The following is a 23,897-nucleotide window of genomic DNA, read 5'->3' as shown; positions in this document are numbered from 1 at the left end:
GAAGATGGGAGTGATGAAAAAAACTGTGAACATGGTAAGTAGTTGTAATATAAACAGAGGCTGGGGTTGGAGGGCAATTGTGATTATGACAAAGATTGTAAAGATGGGAGTGATGAAAAAACTGTGAACATGGTAAGTAGTTGTAATATAAACAGAGGCTGGGGTTGGAGGGCAAGTGTGTTTATGACAAAGATTGTGAAGATGGGAGTGATGAAAAAAACTGTGAACATGGTAAGTAGTTGTAATATAAACAGAGGCTGGGGTTGGAGGGCAAGTGTGATTATGAAAAAGATTGTAAAGATGGGAGATATGAAAAAACTGTGAACATGGTAAGTAGTTGTAATATAAACAGAGGCTGGGGTTGGAGGGCAAGTGTGATTATGACAAAGATTGTAAAGATGGGAGTGATGAAAAAAACTGTGAACATGGTAAGTAGTTGTAATATAAACAGAGGCTGGGGTTGGAGGGCAAGTGTGATTATGACAAAGATTGTAAAGATGGGAGTGATGAAAAAAACTGTGAACATGGTAAGTTGTTATATAAACAAAGGCTGGGGTTGGAGGGCAAGTGTGATTATGACAAAGATTGTAAAGATGGGAGTTATGAAAAAACTGTGAACATGGTAAGTAGTTGTAATATAAACAGAGGCTGGGGTTGGAGGGCAAGTGTGATTATGACAAAGATTGTAAAGATGGGAGTTATGAAAAAACTGTGAACATGGTAAGTAGTTGTAATATAAACAGAGGCTGGGGTTGGAGGGATATTGTGATTATGACAAAGATTGTAAAATGGGAGTGATGAAAAAACTGTGAACATGGTAAGTAGTTGTAATATAAACAGAGGCTGGGGTTGGAGGGCAAGTGTGATTATGACAAAGATTGTAAAGATGGAAGTTGAACATGGTAAGTAGTTGTAATATAAACAGAGGCTGGGGTTGGAGGGCAAGTGTGATTATGACAAAGATTGTAAAGATGGGAGTGATGAAAAACTGTGAACATGGTAAGTAGTTATTAACACAGGCTTGGGTTAAAGATCCAGTGCAATGATGACACACATTGATGAGAAGCACTGTGAAGATTAACACAGTGCAAGACCATCATTTGTAATCACAGTGGTTAAACCCCCCCCCTTGTTTGTAAAGATAGTAAGTATTGGTTTCAATAGTTGGATAGCCAGAGTGGCCAAGTGGTCTAAATAGTTTGTCCACAATATCATAGTATTTTTGCACTGAGGTTGTCAGTTCTGCACATAGCAGGTGTGTTTATTTTAATTGACTAGGATAATTTGAAATTTTGCATTACTCATTAAACAAGGAAAATTTCATTAAATTATTCTTGTCTTCAATGAAAGAGAATGATCAGTTATGCTTCCTCAATAAATTACATACAGCAATGCAGGTCCAAATCTGGTATTGGTTGTATTCCTTTTTTGACAAAAACATTTTGTTCAAATACTATGATCACAATTTCACTACAATCTGGTATCTGTTTTTTTATTTTATAGTATATGCCAATTGTACCAGTGAACAGTTCTCATGTTCTTCAAACAAGAAGTGTATTCCAAAATCCTGGCAGTGTAATGGAGAAGTTAACTGTGTAGATGGCAGTGATGAAAGTGGCTGTGGAAACAGTAAGTTTATTTATAGATTGGCTTTTGTTCTGTTTTATGACCTTAATATATTAAGGTTTTTATTAATTTGAATAATGAGACTTAGTGGTTATCACAATAATAAGAACTTGCCTTCTGATATTTGTTACATATATAGCTTTATTCGGCAATAAATTGCAATAATTTGTCTCAAAATTTTTGTTTATTCTTCAACAATTGCAATAATAAAGGCACACAATAATTTCTGAATTTACAGCAGTTGATCACTTCTCCATACTATCTCCTTGACTTCTTTTCTTCCTAGATTAAGCCCTGCTTTAAACTAAAATAATAAATGTTTTTCTCAATTTTTCAGCTACTCAGTGTGGTGATGATCAGTTTAATTGTCAGACCATGTGTATACCTAAAGTTTGGCAGTGTGATGGAGATATTGACTGTTCCAATGGCAATGACGAAAAGGAGTGTAAAAGTAAGACAAAATGAAAGAAAATATTTATGTCATAGAGAATTTATGATTTAAATCTTAGGTCAAAATATTTACCAAAATACTGTAAACAAGCTTATGTTGTCAGATACTTTATTTCACATCAAATACATGTACTGTAAGCTGACTTGGCATTTATTAACTTTGTGATTTTTTTTTTATATCCTTGATGTGATAATTTAAGGGTAGACAAAGTTTTACATATTTGTAATGATATATATAAAAAAGAAGATGTGGTATGATTGCAAATGAGACAACTGTCCACAAGAGACCAAAATGACACAAACATTAACAACTTTATATTCTTTTTTCTACTAAAAAAAAAATTTTTTGAATTTAATAACGTCAGTGTGAGGTTGGTTTTGTTAAGTTTCATTGTATAATTAGCCCCCTGGCAGAGTAGAAAGATTAAACAAGTTTAAACTTCTCCACGATTGAATGAAAATTAGGGATATTCAATACCCATACTCAGTTGACAAAGCCAAAGGCAAAGAAATTTTATTTTAATTTTACTGGTCTTCATCCTCAATTCAATAATGTTACCGTCAATATGGTGATAAAGCTCTCACCTCATAGCAAAATCAAGGCATCCTTTAGCACTAGTTTGAGTGGAAGCTTTTGATAACTGTGTTATTTCATTGCACATGTGCAGCCTGAGAGACTATGAAATAACACATATACAGGGTAAACTCAACATATGACAAAACAGACACAAAAATCTTAACACATTATATTTAATTTGAATGATGCCAATACTATATTTATTTGTTATTTTTACCTGCTTTGAAAATTGTATATTTCATAACAATTTCTTATTTGAATTTTGTTATTTGTGTGTTTATAAAAAAAGAAGATGTGGTATGATTGCCAATGAGACAACTATCCACAAAAGACCAAAATGACACACACATTAACAACTATAGGTAACCATACGGCCTTCAACGATGAGCAAAGCCCATCACATAGTCATCTATAAAAGGCCCTGATAAGACCATGTAAAACAATTCAAACAAGAAAACTTAAGTAAAAAAAATGAACGAAAAACAAATATGTAACACATAAACAAACGACAACCACTGAATTAAAAGGTTTGTTTGATTAATTTGTAATTGTTTGTAACATTTCATTGTATTTCATGAAGGCCTCATGGAAGATGTGTAGCCCTCTTTAAATGAATAATTATTATCATTATCACATTAATTATTTTCTTTTAGATCCAGACCAGTGTGAACAGGGACAATTCCAGTGTAAAAACAAAGTGTGTGTTCCTGGACTGTGGAGGTGTGATACAGAAGATGATTGCCATGACAACAGCGATGAAGATTCCTCCATGTGCAGTAGGTTTCATTTTATTTTAATGTTGGGCTTCTGTGAGCATGACTTATCTTTTGATGCATTTTTACATATCATTCATTGCTCAAAGTCATAGACTGATAGAGGATCTGAAGGTGACCTCTTGCAAGAAAGAATTTTGCCCCTTTCAAACATACCCTCTTTTCCCAGTGACATAAATATAAGATGATGTGATATGAGTGCCAATGAGACAACTCTTTATCCAAGTCACAAATAGTAAAAGAAAACCATTATAGGTCAAAGTACAGTCTTCAACACGGAGCCTAGGCCCACACTGAACAGCAAGGTATTAACTACATACTCGTGGCAAATATAAACAACGCAAACATAATCTTAGTTTGCCGACAGCCCGTCATGCTCGATGGACGCCAGATTGTATTATAAATATTTACAAATATTATTGTCATCATTATTACAATTACAATGCATATTAAAACATCATACAATTCAAATGTTCACCAAAACCAAACTTCCAACTAAATGCACCCTTTCATCCACTGTTAGGGCCGGCCAGGAACAACTAGAGATAAAACGATATAATCGACCAAAATTCTCTAGAAACCTGTGTCAGTGGATGCCAAGTGCCCAATCCCGTCTTCAGGGCCAGGTGCTCTGACCTACACCTTAAACATGTATGTACTGGCAAATTAAATGCAGTAAAAATATCAACATATATACATGTACATCAAAAGTTAAAGTTGAGTGTTCACTCGTTGCACGACAGCTAGAAAGTGACCCTATGCTTTACTACCAGAAAGTATACCCATTGGTCACTAAGTGTGACCCTATTATATATTCATACGACCCATACCCGTCAATACAATATTTTCCCGCTATACTAAACGAAACGGGGGGAAACACAATTATAAAGGGCCCAAAATTACCAGTGTAAAACCAATCAAACAGGAAAACCAATGGTCTAATCTCTGGGTGTTCACTCCAATATTTAATTGGCTTGAGTTCAGTTACCCCACCCTTTTTATATAATTAAGATTTAAATTTGTTTTACCTTATCATATATTGCATTGGTGAAAATGTTAACTTTTCCAATAATGTTTGGGTTTCATGTGGTGTTTAATGTAAAAGTAGAATACCAAAGAGTCGAAAGAGAGAAACCAGGGGTATGTCAAAGAACGTCTTGTCCTTTTTCTAAAAAAGTTCATCGGAAGATACCCAGAACTTGTTGATAAATATTCCGTATCAACTTCACAAATAATACAAGATGGTCTTGAAGGGTAGATTTTGCGTACTGACGTTTGTTATCAACTTAATTACGTATTATAGAATTCTTTTATAAGTCTTTTTTAGATAATCATTTGAAGTGACTCAGTGGTTATGTAAAACCACATACTTTGAACGGCAAAATTATTTCATTGATTGATATTACTTTTACTTAAGGATCTTGAATACTATGAATGACAAAACTATTTTATTCAATAATAATACTTTTTCTGTTTAGTCTGTTTTTCATGATATACATTTGACGTGAAACTGTACTTATGTATCCCGTCATACTTTGAACCACACCATTATTTTATTTATTATTACTACCTTTACTGTTAAGTCTGGTTTTTGGTATATCTAGTTTACGTGAGTCTGTATTTATGTATGCCGACATACGACAAAATTATTTTTATGTCTACCTGTGCGAATTTCAAACGCGCTATTTTACACCAGTAATGAAAACCTTCTATCATTTATGGGTAGACTTTACATAGATAAATTCAGCGTATTTGACGTGAAACTGTACTTATGTATCCCGTCATACTTTGAACCACACCATTATTTTATTTATTATTATTACTTTTACTGTTAAGTCTGTTTTTGTTATATAAACTTTACGTAAGTCTTCATTTATGTATGCCGTCATACGACAAAATTATTTTTATGTCTACCTGTGCGAATTTCAAACGCGCATTTTTAAACCAGTAATGAAACCTTCTATCATTATGGGTAGACTTTACATAGATAAATTCAGCCGTATAAGAAAAGCAAAATGAGAATGTTAAATTAATGTATGCCTTTTTGTGCTTCTTTGTTACATTTGTTGTTTATGTAGAGATATTAAGATGATAACACAATATTGACTGTTGTACCCCTATTTTTGACATTTTTACTCTTTGAGTATGTTTGTTTTGTTCATGCATCGTTGACAATTTAATGGAATTTGATGCGACTGTCATATAAGTGAGAGGTTTAGCTAGCTATAAAACCAGGTTCAATCCACCATTTTCTACATTAGAAAATGCCTGTACCAAGTCAGGAATATGACAGTTGTTACCCATTCGTTTGATGTGTTTGGACTTTTGATTTTGCCTTTTGATTTTTGATTTTCCTTTTTGAATTTTCCTCGGAGTTCGGTATTTTTGTGTTTTTACTTTTTGTTGACAAAAAGCCAGGAATACAAAGAAAAAAAAAGTTGATTTTTTTTTACTTTTACATATATTTCTGATAGTTTTGTAAACCAATTCTTATTTTTTAAATCTTGAAAAAAATTACCTGTTCTAGCGTCACATCCTATCACAAGGGGCTAATCTAAGAACTTATATGAGAGCAATTATTAGAAGCCACAACAAAAGAAATATTTGTTTCTGTTTCTGGTTTGTTAAATCAGCATCCCAATATAAGTTTGAAAAATTAACTGTGTATTTTAAACAATTCAATATGACTTGTAATTAAGAAAATTCCAATGTTAAAATCAAATAAATAAATATTTATACCTATAACTTTCAGAACAATAGAAGTCTCTTTGAACACTGAAAAGTCTAATATACCATACCAATTAAACAGTAGATGTCTTCTAAAGCACATTAACAAGTCTCCTGTACCCTACCACAAGGAACAATAGATGTCTCCTAATAAATGCTACCAATTCTTATATACCATACCACATACAAATGTAAATGTCTTTAAGTACATAAATAAGTCTCAAGAACCATACCACATAGAACAAGTAGAAATCTCCGCCTAAAACCTAACAAGTCTCATACATATATACCATACCACAAGAACAGTTGATGTGTCCTTATAGACAATAACTAGTCTCATGCATCATACCACATTTATCTATATTTCTATAGATGCTTAGAGTAGAAAAGGTAATGTTCAACTAGGATGATCATATATCTTGCCGTACTGGATACTGATATCATACGCAAAACTTTATAGGGGGCTACTCATTAAAACTTACAATAAAAATAAAAATAACCATATGAAAAACACTACCTACTCAAAACAATTTTTAAATTAATCAAAAAATAAATTGTCTAAATAATGCAATTTAAGAACCTGCAGTAGAGCCCTGACAGGTGAAAAATTAATTTAAGAAACCTGACTGGTAGAGCCCAAACAGGTATAAATTTGAAAAATGAGAATGTCTGCGGTAGATCCCAGCAGGTACTTTTAGAACCTGAGTGGTAGAGCCCACACAAGTATGAATTTTGAAACCTGAGAATTCCTGCGGTAGATCCCAACAGGTACTTTTAGAACCTGAGTGGTAGAGCCCAGACAAGTATGAATTTTGAAAACTGAGAATTCCTGCGGTAGATCCCAACAGGTACTATTAGAACCTGACTGGTAGAGCCCAGACAAGTATAAATTTGAAAAATGAGAATTTCTGCGGTAGATTCCAACAGGTACAAAAAAATAACTTAATTATCACCCTTAAATAAAACAAAGCCTAAATAAATAATAAAATGTATTAATGAATTGGGGGAAAATAATTTCCCTGAAATTAAGTAGGCCAAATTGAAACGAGTAGCATGAGTGAAAGCCCCCAAGAAATGATACATATACATATAAAAAATAAATAAAAATATACTAGTATATAATAATGATAATACAAAATTTTCCATATACCATAAAGAGAATAGTACTTGAATGGAATTTATATATGAAAATGAAAACGCATAAAATAAAAAACCATACTATATAGATTTAACAAAATGTAGTTTTTATAACTCTCTGATATAGTACTGAACATGTATCCAAAATTTAGGAATAACACATTCTGCTTGTGCTTTGCAAACAGTTTTTGGGTCAGTTCTAATGTAACGTATTTAACAATCGGATGACCATCTTCCTAAAGTCTGAATAATATGGTCCTCGACCCCTGCCGCTGCAGCTGATGTAGCAGCACCAATTCGAAAAGAATGACCACAAAATTTACTATCATTATACCCTAATCTGAACAGGGACTCTCGAAGCGGAGCTATAAATGTATCTCTAGACAAAGGAGCGTTATTATACTCATCGTTAACAAATAAATAAGAATCTGGCCTAGCTCCATGATTTTTTTTTCTTACTTGTATATATCTTCTCATCAAATCAACTGGGCTGAAAATATCATTTTCGAAAATAGTAATGTTAATACCTTCTCGAAATGGGTCACATTTGGAGGAATTCAGATGTACTGTGAAATTTTGAAAGTTTAAATCGAAATCAATGTTTTGAATTAAAAGTGTGTCCTGCCTGGCAATTTTACTACTATAAGAAAATTCACCACATCGGAGAAATCCCCCCAAAAAAAGCTAGATTAAAAGAGCACTGTAACATTAAGTCGACGAATGGAGAAAAAACTCCTTGCTGTAACATACAGCACAATTGTTTCAAAATTTGAGATGTAATAGGTAATATCTTTTGTTTAACATTGTTCTGAGACTTTTTAATACCTCTTAATATACACTCTAAGCGTGCACAATTTGACAAAGGGTCAGGATGTCCTATTCTTAAATAATTATGCCTAATTCCTGCTAAATACAATTTAATTGTAGCATGGGCTAGCTTAAGAGAATTCTTGCAATAGGTTACAAAATAAATTAAGAAATCTTCATCTATTATAGGCACACTATTTATATGATGCTGATTAGTCATAGCCATAAATGTTTTAAAACATAGAAATCCAGAATTATAAGTCTTTCTAGTACTTATACATAAGGATGCCTCCCATAGTTCTTCAACTTGTTTAATTAGACCATCATCAAATGAGCTGGAGCTAGGCAAGGTGTGGGTATCTGATCTGCTTTTGGTTCCAGCTTTCGAAATTATATAATTATATAATTGTAAACTGTATAACAAGAAAATAACAGTTGACTTATTTAGAATAATTCAAAAACTGAATAAAATATACTTAAAGTATCTTAATATATCTTATCTATCTAAGATCATGAAACTACTAAATAATTATTGCAGAATGCATGAAGGCAGGGGAAAAAAAATATCAAAAAATCAGGATAAGTAAAATTTCAAGTGGCTGTTTCTGAATAATATTTAAATACAGAAGTGAATATTTGTTCAAGCTCGTCTTTAAACTGCCTTCAGATAATAATAATGCAAAGAAAACTCCAAGCACCATACATCTGTACATGTATATATAAGAAATAAAAGTTCAAACAAATATACTTGCCTAGAACAGTTGTGTAGAATTTAAAGCCACTTCAATATATAACTCTCATGGAAATCTCTGTATGACACAAATATATAAGGATCTGGTGATATATAGATCCTGCTAGATCACATAATACTCTCTAGCACAGTAACATGGTTATAAACTTCACATGAGAAACTAAAGAAGTTTTAAAACAATATAAACTCAGCTGTGTATAAGTAAATAAGATCCAAAGGTGGAAGAAACAAAATAGTTCATATTGCAAGAAGTAGATATCTAAAATTAGTATGGTAGCGGTTGAAAAATAATGCAGCCACATTGTGACATGATAATGGTAAAAGTTAAAAAAAAACCAAATGAAGTCCAGTTGAATAAATTGAATGATAGCACTGTAAAACTCCATCAACTAAACTGAATAAATTATCCACAAGTAAAAATATGACTGCTAACAGTGCAATGCACAAACGACAACTGACCATCCTATCAAAATTATACACAGATGATTCTCTGACATGTCTGATAACACCTATGCTGTCATCAAGCTGTTTCCCATCTATGATATAATACCTATCCCTTAATCTCTAATTAAAACAGAACTGACAAGCTAACAGCTGACCTTAACATTAATGAAAACAAACCAGCGGAAGTTTAAACATGGGAATTTTTAAAATATGTATAAACTATAATTACATAATTAAACGAAATTTTAATTGAAGTTTAATTAAAATTCCGTGAAACAATAGTGGTACATAGGTGTTACGTGAGATGAACAGCCTCGTCATGATGTCAGACTTCAGAGTAAATCGATGCAATATTAGGGTGGGAAGGGTGGGCAAGTAACACCTATGTACCACTATTGTTTCACGGAATTTTAATTAAACTTCAATTAAAATTTCGTTTAATTATGTAATTCCATTTCACAAATATGGTACATAGCTGTCACGTGAGATGTTTAGAGATATTGCATCTATTTATCCGAAAATTACTAGAGATTATAATCAGTAATAAATCTACAATAATAAAGTTCTCATACATTTATCTAATCAACATATTTACATTGCATTACTGAGTATCGCATTACAGAAACTGGTGTCTATGGTTACAGATTTATTATAGAATTTCCGAAAAGTGTCCACCCTGCGGTGCGTAAAATTGTCGAAAGTGGTAAACCTTTACTACAAGCTTTAGAAACAGACACTGATCTCACACTGTGAGGTTTAAATGCGGAGCAATCTATACCAGCTGCTATCATAACTGTTTTCATCCATCTGGATATAGTGCCTTTGCTTACACCTTTATACGGTGCTACATAACTTACAAAAAATTTCTTTTCTTTCCCGCGAAATTTTTCAGTCATTTTTATATATAATTTTAAACAAGTTACAATACACAAATTTGTATTTACAAATCTATCTAAAAAAATTTCATTTAAATGTTTTCCTGGTTTAGTTTGCTTCAAAATGTCACCTATTCTTATCTTAACAATATCATTCGAAAACTCTAAATTACGTTTATCTAATAAATGAATAGACTGTAACCTTTGAGCTGTCAACAAAGACAATAAAGAAACACATTTCAAAGTAATTTGTTTTAACGTCAAACTGTTATTTTCTAACTTATCTAAATAATTAAGTAGATCGGACACGTTCCATGTAAAATTGTATCTTGGAAGTGAAGGTCTCAATTGGAATATTCCTCTCATAAATCGCTTGACCAAATTATGTTTGCCAATTGAATCGTGTCCATTAAGTGTCATAAATGAAGACAAAGCAGATCGCGCTGTATTAAGTCCACTATAACCTATCCCTGAATGGAAAAGTTTTGCTAAAAAATCTAAAACTAAATTTACAGTTGATGACATGGGATCAGCATGTTTTTCAATACAAAAACACACCCACTTTTTGATATAACTATTGTTGTTTTGTGGAGTCTCGCCATGAATGCATGATAATGTCAACAACTGATTTTGATAAACCTTGACTTTCAAATGATCCCCGGACAATTTGAACGCTGTCAGGTGAAGTTTGTTGAGGAGCGGATGAACTTTTGCTTTGTTGAACGAAAGTGTCACAGTGATTTCTTCACTGGTAAAATTCTGGGACAATCCACAAGCAACTGTAGAATTTTTGGAAACCAAGGTTGAGTTGGCCATAACGGGGCTATTACGATTGCATCTGCCTGATCCTGTACAATCTTCCTCAATACTGCTCCTAGTATGCTGAAAGGAGGGAAAATATAATTAAAGTTTGTTCCCCAATTAAAAGTAAATGCATCAACAAGTTTTGCATTTGGATCTGGTCTATAAGAACAGTATGGCGTAACTTTGTAATTTAACCGTGAAGCAAATAAATCAATATCAGGGCTTCCAAATAATTGTTCAATTTTTATATAAACTTCACTATCTAATTCCCATTCAGTGTCATCATTGCTATTACGCGATTCATAGTCAGCTTCGCAATTTTCACTCCCCGGTAAATGTGCAGCAGTTAACCAGATGTTTCTATTTATACACCTATATATACTTTTAGTTTTCGCACTCTAACTTTAGTAAAAGTGAATAGAAATCTATGAAATTTTAAAACAGGGTTTATGACCATAAAAGGAAGGCTGGTATTGATTTTGGGAGTTTTGGTCCCAATATTTTAGGAATTAGGGGCCAAAAAGGGCCCAAATAAGCATTTTCTTGGTTTTCGCACTAAAACTTTAGTTTAAGTTAATAGAAATCTATGAAATTTTGACACAAGGTTTATGACCACAAAAAAAAGGTTGGGATTGATTTTGGGAGTTTTGGTTTCAACAGTTTAGGAATTAGGGGCCAAAAAAGGGCCCAAATAAGCATTATTCTTGGTTTTCGCACAATAACCTTAGTTAAAGTAAAAAGAAATCAATGAAATTTAAACACAATGTTTATGACCACAAAAGGAAGGTTGGTATTTATTTTGGGAGTTTTGGTCCCAACAGTTTAGGAATTAGGGGCCAAAAAGGGACCCAAATAAGCATTTTTCTTGGTTTTCGCACCATAGCGTTAGTATAAGTAAATAGAAATCTATGAAATTTAAATACAAGGTTTATGACTATAAAAGGAAGGTTGGTATTGATTTTGGGAGTTTGGGTCCCAACAGTTAAGGAAAAAGGGGCCCAAAGGGTCCAAAATTAAACTTTGTTTGATTTCATCAAAATTGAATAATTGGGGTTCTTTAATATGCCGAATCTAACTGTGTATGTAGATTCTTAATTTTTGGTCCCGTTTTCAAATTGGTCTACATTAAGGTCCAAAGGGTCCAAAATTAAACTTAGTTTGATTTTAACAAAAATTGAAACCTTGGGGTTCTTTGATATGTTGAATCTGAAAATGTATTTAGATTTTTGATTATTGGCCCAGTTTTCAAGTTGGCCCAAATCGAGGTCCAAAATTAAACATTGTTTGATTTCATCAAAAATTGAATAATTTGGGTTCTTTGATATGCCAAATCTAACTGTGTATGTAGATTCTTAATTTTTGGTCCAGTTTTAAAATTGGTCTAAATTAAAGTGCAAAGGGTCCAAAATTAAACTAAGTTTGATTTTAACAAAAATCAAATTCTTGGGCCTCTTTGATATGCTGAATCTAAACATGTACTTAGATTTTTGATTATGGGCCCAGTTTTCAAGTTGGTCCAAATCAGGATCTAAAATTATTATATTAAGTATTGTGCAATAGCAAGTCTTTTCAATTGCACAGTATTGTGCAATGGCAAGAAATATCTAATTTCACAATATTGTGAAATAGCAATTTTTTTTAATTAAGAGTTATCTTTCTTTGTCCAGTAAAGTAGGCAAGAAATATCTGCAAGATTTTTTTTAATTGGAGTTATCTTTCTTTGTCCAGAATCAACTTAAATCTTTGTTATATACAATATACAATGTATATTCACTTTTTACTACCAACTGATAAATTTAAATAATCTTTACCATTCAGTGATAACAAGCAGTTTTTTTACATCTTAATATTTTATGATGTATTTAAATGAGTAGTAATTGTTGCAAACTCCATTAGAATATTTTAATTGAAATTAGTTTTGGAATAAGGGAAAGGGGGATGTGATTAAAAAATTGGGTTCAATTTTTCTCATTTGAAATTTCATAAATAAAAAGAAAATTTCTTCAAACATTTTTTTGAGAGGATTAATATTCAACAGCATAGTGAATTGCTCTAAGAGAAAACAAAAATTTTAAGTTCATTTGAATACATTCATTCTGTGTCAGAAACCTATGCTGTGTCAACTATTTAATCACAATCCAAATTTAGAGCGGAATCCAGCTTGAATGTTGTGTCCATACTTGCCCCAACTGTTCAGGGTTCAACCTCTGCGGTCGTATAAAGCTACGCCCTGCGGAGCATCTGGTTTGAGATTTTTCTTGAGTAAGACCCACTGACATTTCTCGTGAATTCAACACAAACCCAAGATGTTGAATTTCTTGTGTCGGAACGAAAACGGATTTATTTGGATGAATTGTAAGACCTAGTTTATCGAATAACGTAACTGTGTCATTAATGTTATTAATGCAATCCTCATAAGATTGTCCAATTAAAAGAGAATCATCGATATAGGCTGAATTGCAATGACCTTTCTTCCGTAATTCTGAAAACACACATTTCATTATCTTTGTAAAAACACGTGGGCAAGTACTTAGACCTTGAGCTAAACATGTAAATTGATATAATTCCCCATTCCATGTGAATCGGAGAAATTTTCGATCAGACTCTCTGACTGAAATACTAAAAAATGCATCCTTCAAGTCTATACTACCAAAATAACAATTACGGTTCATTAAATTAATCGCAGTGCCTAAACTATCCATCTTAAAATGATAATTCTCTATATATTCATTTAAAGATTTTAAATTTAAAATCACTTGATGTGTTCCATCTTTTTTAGGTCGTGTGAAAATATGTGTCACAAACTGATTCTTGCATGGTATAGCTTTTTGGATAATGCCTTTCTTTAAAAAAGTGCTCACTTCTAAAGTTATGGAAGTTTTTTCATCTTCATTAAACGAAGGATTATTACAACTGTTACGACTGGGCGGTAAAGTGTGAAATTGTAACCGATAACCAGTCAACATTTCTAGAATTGATGTATCACTTGTTATTGATCTCCAACTTTCAAGATTGTTTTTTACTTTCCCAGCTCTAAAGTTTTCAGGAGTATTAACAAGATTTGAAAATTCACATTTACTTTTGTTATCTAATTGTTTAATCTGACTAACCTGTGGACTTATCGATTGTTTGGTTTGTTGAACTGTCTCCCCCCTCTTCCTCGTTTGTTCGGGAAGGAGTTTCGCTGGTCTAAAAAAGGACTTTTGCCATTCCCAGTTTTATTGTTATTATACCCTTCAGAAGAATTACGATGATAGTTATATCCACTTGTTGATGGTTTCTCGGTAAATCCGGTATTAAATCCCGTTACAGATATTTTCTTTGATTTTTGAATATCTTCAATTTTCTTCTGCAAATCATCCCCAAACAATTTATCAGATACGGAATTGTTTGTATAAGTAAGTTTCTTAAACTTTCCAATCATAATTGGTTTGAAATTTTCTTTCCTATATTGGTTTAGTTGAGTATAAGAAGCCGCAAACATTCGGATGCCATCTGTCATTTTTCTAAGGTTTTTTGTTGGCTCAAATGTATTCTTCTTTAAAGCAGCTTTCAAGATGTCATTTGTCGTTTCTATTGCCGGAATCATTCCCTTAATGACATACCCCATGATTTTTTGTAATTTTAGATCACGTGATCTTATTGCGTTGATCATAGAGTGTTTTTCTCCCCAAACTTCTTCATTTACTGAAGGGATCATAAGGTTTTGACAGTTTTCTGGTCTTTTGTACTTCGATTTAATTTCTTTGAATTTAGAATCTGGGATTTTAGATCTTAGAGAAGTATTGACTGATTTTGCTAAGCTTTCTTCAATAGCCGCACTAGTTTCCTCAGAATCATTATAAAATTCGCTCATTTCATCCATTAATTCATTGACCTCGTTAAGATCCTCGTCATCAGTGACGTTATCTGATTTATCAAGGTTGTCGGTCTCAGCATTTTCAAAACTACACATAAGTTTATCTAGGTCATCAACAGACTCTGTGTCATGCTGGGAATCATCTGCAACTTTTAAGTGTTTATTTGAAATGTTAGATTCCCCGTCATCACAATGGGATCTTTTTGTTCTACTTGCACTATCGTGTGGTGCTATTGTGTATTTATTTGCACTGTCCGACACATCATCGGATTTAGAACCTAAATGTTCTGTTAGTTTTTGCATATATTTCATCTGCTTGTATTGTAAACATATTAAAGTGTCAATCGACATCGATGACATATCGTCGTCATCATCAGATTCAGATTCATGGGTTTGAGAATCCCTAAAGTCTTTGGGTATTCTATTATCATCTACACCCTTTCCAGATTGCTGGCTAGTGTTAGGGTTATGGTCATCATCAGATAAGTCTAGTGATCCACTTTTTGGATCATCATCAACCTGAGATGCCATTGTTCAACAAGTTATATAACTTGCACTTACGTGGTTACGTACTGAAAACCGTGATTTCACGTTAATTTGATTTCAGAAACGCCAAAACTTCGAAATTGATAAAAGTTTGGATAAGTTTAAATCCTGGCACTATATAAAATCCAAGAGTTCTAAAGACAAAATTTATCACATGTTAACAATATAATTGACGAGCATGTTCTGACATCATGACGAGGCTGTTCATCTCACGTGACAGCTATGTACCATATTTGTGAAATGGAATTTAATTTATTTAAATTACCATATGATGAACTAACCTAATTATATTTTTTGTTGTTGCAGAAGACTACACATGCCCACCTGGACGATTCCGATGTAAAAATCATAAGTGTATTTTCAGCGACAAAAGATGTGATGGGACGAACCAATGTGGAGACAACTCTGATGAGGAAAACTGTAATTATCTCCCTTTTTTCTAAACTCAATTGTCTAATATACATGGAAAAAGTACAAAAAAAATACTGAACTGCAGAGTAAATTCAAAAAGGGGAAGTCTTTAAAAGTCCCTCACTTAATGAATGAAAAACGGCTGTCAAATAACTGACTTTGGTACAGACATTTTCAAAGAAAAATGAAAGGAAGTCTCATAAGGTGGTAAAACACACCTTGACTAAAATTTATTTGGCTTGTTTAATTTTTATGAAATATTTACTTTGACCCTTTGAAAAAAATAAAAAAATTTCAAAAAAATTTAACCAACCAATTTATCAGAAAAATTAATATTGCACTTGTAACCAGGGACGTATATAGATTAAGTCCTTGTTGTAACATAGCAGTTTGACAAACACTAATTTTGATCATTGAGAAGCTTAATATTCCCTTAACAACACAACATACTTAAAACGTTTAGCTGATTTTACAGAGTTATCTCCCTGTAGTGATAGGTACCACCTTAATATAAGATGAAAGCAGATAAAGTTAGGCTAAGCTCTTTTGAGGTTGATAGGCAAAGAAGATATCTAATTTCTCACTTTCTTGCATAGTAACAAAGGGATATTTCGTCAATGTTGTTTTTATGTCACATCACTTTTTTCACATTATGTAGCTAGTATGGAGATTGATAATTTCAGTTCTATAATTTTGTTAACCTGTTATAACTATGATTGTAACCATTTTAGCGGCATTCCCTGGCAAAGAAAACATATCAGTAAATCTTGGCACTTCCCAGTTTTAGAAAAAGCAATTTTGCACCTGTCTGGGGTCAGCAGCCTTTGGCCTTTGTTAGTCTTAGCTTGTATGACTTTTATTTTTAGTTTCTTGTATCCATTATAACTGAACAAGTATACATTTTTGTTTAGGGGCCGGCTGAAGCACACCTCTGGGTGCAGGAGTTTCTCTCTGCATTGAAGACCCATTGGTGGCCTTGGCTGTTGTCTACTCTTTGGTCGGGTTGTTGTTTCTATGACAAATTATATAGCCATCACATTCTCAATTTTATCTAACACAAAGATTGATATTGACCAGATATTTTAATGTATGGGGGAATATTTTAACATTAGAAATGTTTATTTTTGTAGGTTTTTTTGACAGTGTGTGTACAGGACAGAGTTTCCAGTGCGACAGTTCTAAGACATGCATACCTATGGACAGAGTTTGTGATGGAAAGATAGATTGCATCAAGGATGCATCAGATGAAAAGCCAGCTATCTGCAGTATGTATAATGAATGATTAGGGGAAAAAACAGTTTAAAATGTCAGATGACATTCCAAGTACAGTCAAACCTGATTTAACCGAACCTCTTCGGGACTTAATATTTTGTTTGGTATTGGCTGATACTAAGTTTTATCAAGTTCACAACGCATGCAATTTGATGTGAAGGTGCTTTAGAAAATATTTGGTTTTACAGGTTTTTGGTTTATACAGGATTCGGTTCAGCCAGGTTTTACTGTACGTGGTTTTGTCATTGGGTCTATCAAATATTTTGGGCCAATGTAGATATTCCAATGGAGATATAGCAAGCAGTAGATAAATGTTAATGTTAAGAAATGATAAATACTTGCTCATGCATGATACAGAATAATTGTAAATGTTTCAAATTACAAGAAACTATTTAGTAAGGTTTTGTAAGTCTCTTCACAAAGTTTAAAACACTTGAGGGTGTGTAATAAAATTAAGAATGGAAACAGAGAATGTACCAAAGAGACAACAACCTGACCAAAAATTAGAAAACAGTTGAAATGCACCAATTGGTCCTCAACTCAGCCAGAGCTTCAGCTTCCCTCTTAACAAAAAAGTGTACAAGTTTAGTGATAATAGTGTTTTTTTTTGTGTGTGTTTTTTTTTAGTCATAACTGTATGTATGCATCAATGCATCAGGCAGACATTTTTTCTATTCCAGGTATCAATCTCAGAGAATTTTTTTTTATTATAAAAAAGAAGATGTGGTATGATTGCTAATGAGGCAACTGTCCAAAAGAGACCAAAATGACACAGATATTAAAAACTATAGGTCACTGTACGGCCTTTAACAATGAGCCAAGCCCACATTGCATAGTTAGCTATAAAAGGCCCCGATATGACGATATAAAACAATTCAAACTTTATAAATTCTTTCTTTTTAGAAAAAATGTCGCCATGCAGTGATGAATTAAGAAGAAACAGCAGTATTTGTCAACAGAAATGTATTAGTCTACCTTATAAGGCGGGTGCTTACAAGTGTGCTTGTAAAGAAGGATATACATTAATGGAAGATGGTTTCCATTGCCAAGGTTGGTGTCAAATTTAAAAAAAATTAGTCTGCTATATATTCCTACATGAACAAAATATGAAAAAACAAATTGAAAACAAAAGTTTTTAAATATACTGTGTAGAGTGGTGCGCCCATATTCGCCGGGGACACAATTTCGCCGTTTAATGACTTTGAGGTGTAAAAACTTCAAAGGATGGCTGAAATGGAAGACATATACCGGTAAATGATATTATATAACAAATATGATTATTTTGTAAAACTGAGACAAAATTGCGGCACCTACTGAAAAGGACCGAAAAACGGACAACAATTTTCGGCCAATTTCCTGAAGAAAAAACACGAATTCAAAGGAGTATTTCTAAGTAGTTCTTTGAATAAATGCCCTAAATTTCAGTTCTTAACACCTTTGAAATGTCTGCTATTCATCTATAATGAAATTGATTTAATCAATGTTGTTTAAAGCTGTGGTTTTTTGGTTTTAAATAGATGTGTATAAACGGCGAATATGTGTCCCCCATTGACAAAAATCAGGAAATTTCGAACACCCTTTCATCTCACTTTTCAGATGATTATATTCAAATAAACAAGTTTTCAAGCTTAAGAATATTTTGCACTTGAAGTTGTCTTTATATGGAAATATCAGTATACTTTAAACACATTTAGACCTGAACATAAACTGTAGAAAACACGAAAAGATGTGGCGAAAATGAGCACCCCACTGTAATCCTTTAGCAATAAAAATCTTTTTTGTGATTTTAGAACAAGATTGTGTTAGAAGTGGTGCACATGCCCATAGCTCTGCATAACTAATTGAGATTCATTTTGTGTTTTAGTACAAGATTTATGTAAGAAGTGGGGCACATGTCCACAGCTCTGTAGTCCAAAACATATGATGGAGGCTTCTGCAGGGGTCCATTGCTCTTGTGAGGATGGTTATGAAAAGAAAACTACATTTGATGGCACTTTGTCATGTATAGCTAAAGGTAAGATATGGTCAAATCCTACAGAATAGTCATTGGTCAGTTGCTCAAATTAAGTTCATATGTTTGTAAGCTTTTTCATCTTGAACCTGTTTCTAAACAGCTAATCACTGTACTGTTATTATATAATAGAAAATTAAACTAGAGGCTCAAAAGAGCCTGTGTCGCTCACCTTGGTATATGTGAATTAAACAAAGGAAGCAGACAGTTCATGTCAAAATTGTGTTTTGGTGATTGTGATGTGTTTGTACATCTTACTTTGCTGAACATTCTTGCTGCTTACAATTATCTCTATCTATAATGAACTTGTCTGTGCAGTTTCAGTGGAAAATGTTAGTAAAAATATACAAATTATAAAAAACACAAATTTTAAACTAGATACATTAATGATGATTGTGGCCAAGTTTGGATTAATTTGGCCCGGTAGTTTCAGAGGAGAAGATTTTTGTAAAAGATCATGGAGATTTACGAAAAAAGGTTAAAAATTGACTATAAAGGGCAATAACTCCTAAAGGAGTCAACTGACCATTTTGGTCATGTTGACTTATTTGTTAATCTTACTTTGCTGAACATTATTGATGTTTACAGTTTATCTCTATCTATAATAATATTCAAGATAATAACCAAAAACAGTAAAATTTCCTTAAAATTACCAATTTAGGGGCAGCAACCTAACAACTAGTTGTCTGATTCATCTAAAAAATTCAGGGCAGATAGATCTTGACCAGATAAACAATTTTACCCCATGTCAGATTTGCTCTAAGTGCTTTGGTTTTTGAGTTGTAAGCCAAAAACTGCATTTTACCCCTATGTTCTATTTTTAGCCATGGCGGCCATCTTGGTTGGTTGGCCGGGTAACAAAACACAAACTTTAAACTAGATACATCAATGATGATTGTGGCCAAGTTTGGAATAATTTGGCCCTGTAGTTTCAGAGGAGAAGATTTTTGTAAAAGTTAACGACGATGGACGACAACGGACGCCAGACGCCAAGTGATGAGAAAAGCTCACTTGGCCTTTTAGGCCAGGTGAGCTTAAAAATAACTTTTGAGCATTGATTGTAGTCAACTCAGAACAAGTTTTAATTCGGATAGTGTCACTTTTACGGTTCTTTAGTTATGTCCCTTTATAATGTTATATGTAAGCATGGGCATCATCTGTGTTCCATGGACACATTCTCCATTTATTGATAACTCAGGTTAACTTTTTTATGTTTAATTAAACTTTTTGTGACCAAATACAATATATATTATAAATAATGGTCAAGTTGATATGCCAAGTTACTTTATGAAAATAACACTTGTAACATTTTTTATGTAGTAAAAGTTTTATTTTAGGTCCACAGCCATTAATATTAGTTGCTAGAGAGAGTGTTATTTTGCAGTCAGACTTGTACGGAAAGTCAGAAGAACAAACAATTGGGAAGGTAAGATTAGAAAAATTATATTTTTCAGAAATAGTGAGAGGGTTGAATAATTGTGTAGTAATATTGGGTTATTGCATGAATATTGGGGAATATTGTCCCGAGTAGAATTTTATATTACACGAGCTTGCAAGTGCAATATATGTAGTACGAGGGACAATATTCCCCAATATTCATGCAATAACCCTTTTATTGTATAGCAAATCTAATATTTGAAAGAAAAATTGGTTTAAACTAAGAAAATTGACGTTGATGACATCATGAATTTTGAAGATTTATTGCACTAGTGCAATATTGGAATTAATTGCATGATAACTTTTGGATACTTTCTGTGGGAAATGTTATATTGCTATGCAATAACAGAATTTTTGATTCTGTATATTGATTTGAGGAAAAAAGTCTTCAATTATAGCAGAAAATCAATAAAAAGGCAATCAAAATATAAAAAATTTACTGATTTTAAATCTAAAATAGTTCAATGTCCCCCCTCCTAATTTTAGTGCTGCTTAACTCTGTTGAAGAAGTCTGCCCTATGCATAGTATAGATTTGCAATAATTTCTGAAATTAATTTTATTTTGTTATTTACAGGAGAGTAGTGCCAAAATAGCTAGCATTGATGCTGACATGACAACTAGCCCTTGGTCAGTCTTTGTGGTCAGTCACTCTAACCACTCAAACCACTCTATCAGTAAAATGACAATCCAAAGCACAAAGTCAGAGAAAGGGAAAGTTAAAAGAGCAGCAGTTCAACCAGTACCAGAGGTCAGTCAGAGTCAGATTTAGGGGGACAGGGGCCAAGCCCTCCTTTTAGGGAAAAATTGTGTAGATTATATAGGGAAATCAAGAGAGCTACAGGTCAACCAGTACCAGAGGTGACCCAGAGTCAGATTTAGGGGGACAGGGGACCAAGCCCTCCTTTTAGGGAAAAATTGTGTTGATTATATAGGGAAATCACTGGATCAGGGCCCCCTCTCATGAATAATTCTTGATCCTACACTGCCAATGATAATAAGAAAATCTTGAAACCGGAACAGGAATGCACAAATGGCATTTATAGTTACAAGGAATTTAAGATTTTGAATGTTACGAAGACATGTTGATTTGGTTCATAATTTTGATAAGTAAGTTCAAATTTGATCATTATTTAACTTTGAAAATTTTTTTTTATAAACTTAGTGGTTGATTATTAAACCTTTTAAAAAAAGGTGTTTATGCAGCACTGTTTGACATAAAACAAAACCATCATTCTTTGAGAAAGAGTCTATGAATTTTGCTAGCACATTACGAAAATAAACATAACGTTTTTATTTTACCTCATATTGAAAAGTAACAAAGGAAGATGAGGCAGCATCTCGGTGACACAAATTACCAAAATACAAACATTTGGAAAATTATTAATTTTGATCTTTTTGACAGTGGTGAAACTAAAATGGATTTAGATATGTCTTCTTTACAAAGAGGACTGTATGCATATTCTTTTATTTTTGATTTTTGGTATTTATCGGATTCAATCCTGTTCAAAATATTGCAGTTGACCAAATTGTCTCATATCCTCTTTGTTAGGATCAATTGAAATAAATAAGATTTCTTCCTCTCAATACAATTAATTCTGGAAAAGCCCTGAGAGAATCACTGTTAATCATATCGCTATGCATGCTCAATTTACATTTTGTGCAAATGTATAAAGCGTATTTTATTAAAAGAAAATGTTTTTTCCCATTTTTTCTAGGTTTTGCTCCGCAATCTTGGTAACCCTCATGGTATTGCAGTGAACTGGGTTGGCAAGCATATATACTGGACTGATTCCCACACAAGGAAAATAGAAATGGCAAATTTTGAAGGCAAACAGCGTCGATCTGTTATTTCATCTGCTTTGGATCAGCCATATTCTATTGTTGTACATCCAGAAAAAGGGTATGTACTGTATATGTGCAATCATAATAATATTATTTGTTTGACACAATATTTTAGTGGATTGCTGGTTAAGGGGTATCATGAATTAAAATGGTCAATGAATTTGCTGTTTCAGAATCTGATGTATTCTAGGCAATATCTTCAGAAGTGTACACAAAACGTTCTGATTGGTGAAATATGTGATAAACAATAGAAATTCAACCAATGATGCAATGTTATTTCATTTTGGTGTACGAACAATGAGATTACCCATAGTCCTATAGATTCTAAAAGGGAGAATTACAGTTTTTTGCTTTAAATAGCAAAACCAGGAAATCAAATATTGACGAAAATGTTTTCCTTAATCCACAAAAATTTGTACCCTTAAAATAAATGAATCTACAATAACAGACTGAAAGGCATCCTGACACCAGGATCATAGTCTTTTATTTTAGGCACATATAAATAATTGACAAATCATCAGCAAAAATGTTCTTCTGTTCTCAAGCCTACTTATAAAATGAGGAAGAGTAGCTAAGGGTATTGTTAGACCTGGAATTATAACTATTGTTGCAAATTTGTAAAATCATATCAAGTTTTAGTTTGGTTCAAGTGAATGAGTTATGCATGCACATGTTTTATAGACAACTCTTTTGTTCAAACTGTAAATTTAGAAATTGGCATGTTTCTATTATTACCAATAAATGTATTATGAAAAGCTTTTGCAAGAATAAAACTTGCATTTCAGATTTTGATAGCAATATTTGTACAAAGCATTTTCAGAAATAGCAACAACTCAGTAGTGTATTGAGGGGCATAAAGGAGGTTATCTGTACGGAAGAATGTGAAATAAAATTGCAATTTCATGATGAACGAACTATTAAAAATTTCTTCCACGTTGATCTTTTTTACTGATTTCACGAAACACGGTGAATAACGAATCTTTTTCAAGGCTGCATTTGAAATAAAAATGGCAAAACATGTTGCACAAAAATAATCATTTACCATCCTCTGTATTGTTTTCCAGTATTACTAATTCACACTTAAAATGCAGACAATAATTTCTGACTCTTGTAATTTTTCAGGAAACTCTTTTGGACTGACAGGGGCTTTCCCCCTAAAATAGAAAGCTCAAACTTAGATGGAAGTGGTCGCAAGATAGTTGTCAATGAAGAGATAATCTGGCCCAATGGTCTAGCCATAGACTACCCTAATGGTAGATTATACTGGGCCGACACAAAGAAAAGGACTATTGAGACAGTGGACTTAGAGGGAAAAGACAGACATGTGGTCATACAGTTCAACAGTAGGTTCTATTTGTTAATTCACTTTAACATGTGACACATCTGGAGCCGGATCTGCTTTCCCTTCCAAAAAACCTGAAATCAACTCAACTTGTATTAACTTTTAAGATATTACATATTGTCTTCATTACTTTTACAATTTAGAATAGGCAAAATGCTTGAAATTATTCTGCAGAAAATTATTGGCTTTCAAATACAGTTATTTT

The 23,897-nt window shown here is 32.8% G+C and overlaps 1 protein-coding gene across 1 annotated transcript in view; it reads left to right on the top strand.

Moving 5' to 3' along the window:
• Nucleotides 1-23,897, top strand: part of LOC134694754 (prolow-density lipoprotein receptor-related protein 1-like) — a 51,350-nt gene that overhangs the window by 8,396 nt on the left and 19,057 nt on the right. Inside the window, exons 8-18 of the mRNA XM_063555807.1 lie at nt 1,504-1,629; nt 1,964-2,077; nt 3,307-3,429; nt 15,683-15,796; nt 16,918-17,052; nt 17,963-18,109; nt 18,924-19,073; nt 20,408-20,496; nt 21,083-21,256; nt 22,224-22,408; nt 23,473-23,693. Of these exons, the coding sequence (XP_063411877.1) occupies nt 1,504-1,629; nt 1,964-2,077; nt 3,307-3,429; nt 15,683-15,796; nt 16,918-17,052; nt 17,963-18,109; nt 18,924-19,073; nt 20,408-20,496; nt 21,083-21,256; nt 22,224-22,408; nt 23,473-23,693 (1,578 nt within the window). The remainder of the gene's footprint in view (nt 1-1,503; nt 1,630-1,963; nt 2,078-3,306; nt 3,430-15,682; nt 15,797-16,917; nt 17,053-17,962; nt 18,110-18,923; nt 19,074-20,407; nt 20,497-21,082; nt 21,257-22,223; nt 22,409-23,472; nt 23,694-23,897) is intronic.

The sequence above is a fragment of the Mytilus trossulus genome, chromosome 13, assembly GCF_036588685.1.
Source record: "Mytilus trossulus isolate FHL-02 chromosome 13, PNRI_Mtr1.1.1.hap1, whole genome shotgun sequence".
Classification (NCBI taxonomy): domain Eukaryota; kingdom Metazoa; phylum Mollusca; class Bivalvia; order Mytilida; family Mytilidae; genus Mytilus; species Mytilus trossulus.
The sequence above is the reverse complement of the archived record's forward strand: the minus strand, read 5'-3'. Positions and strand labels throughout refer to the sequence as shown.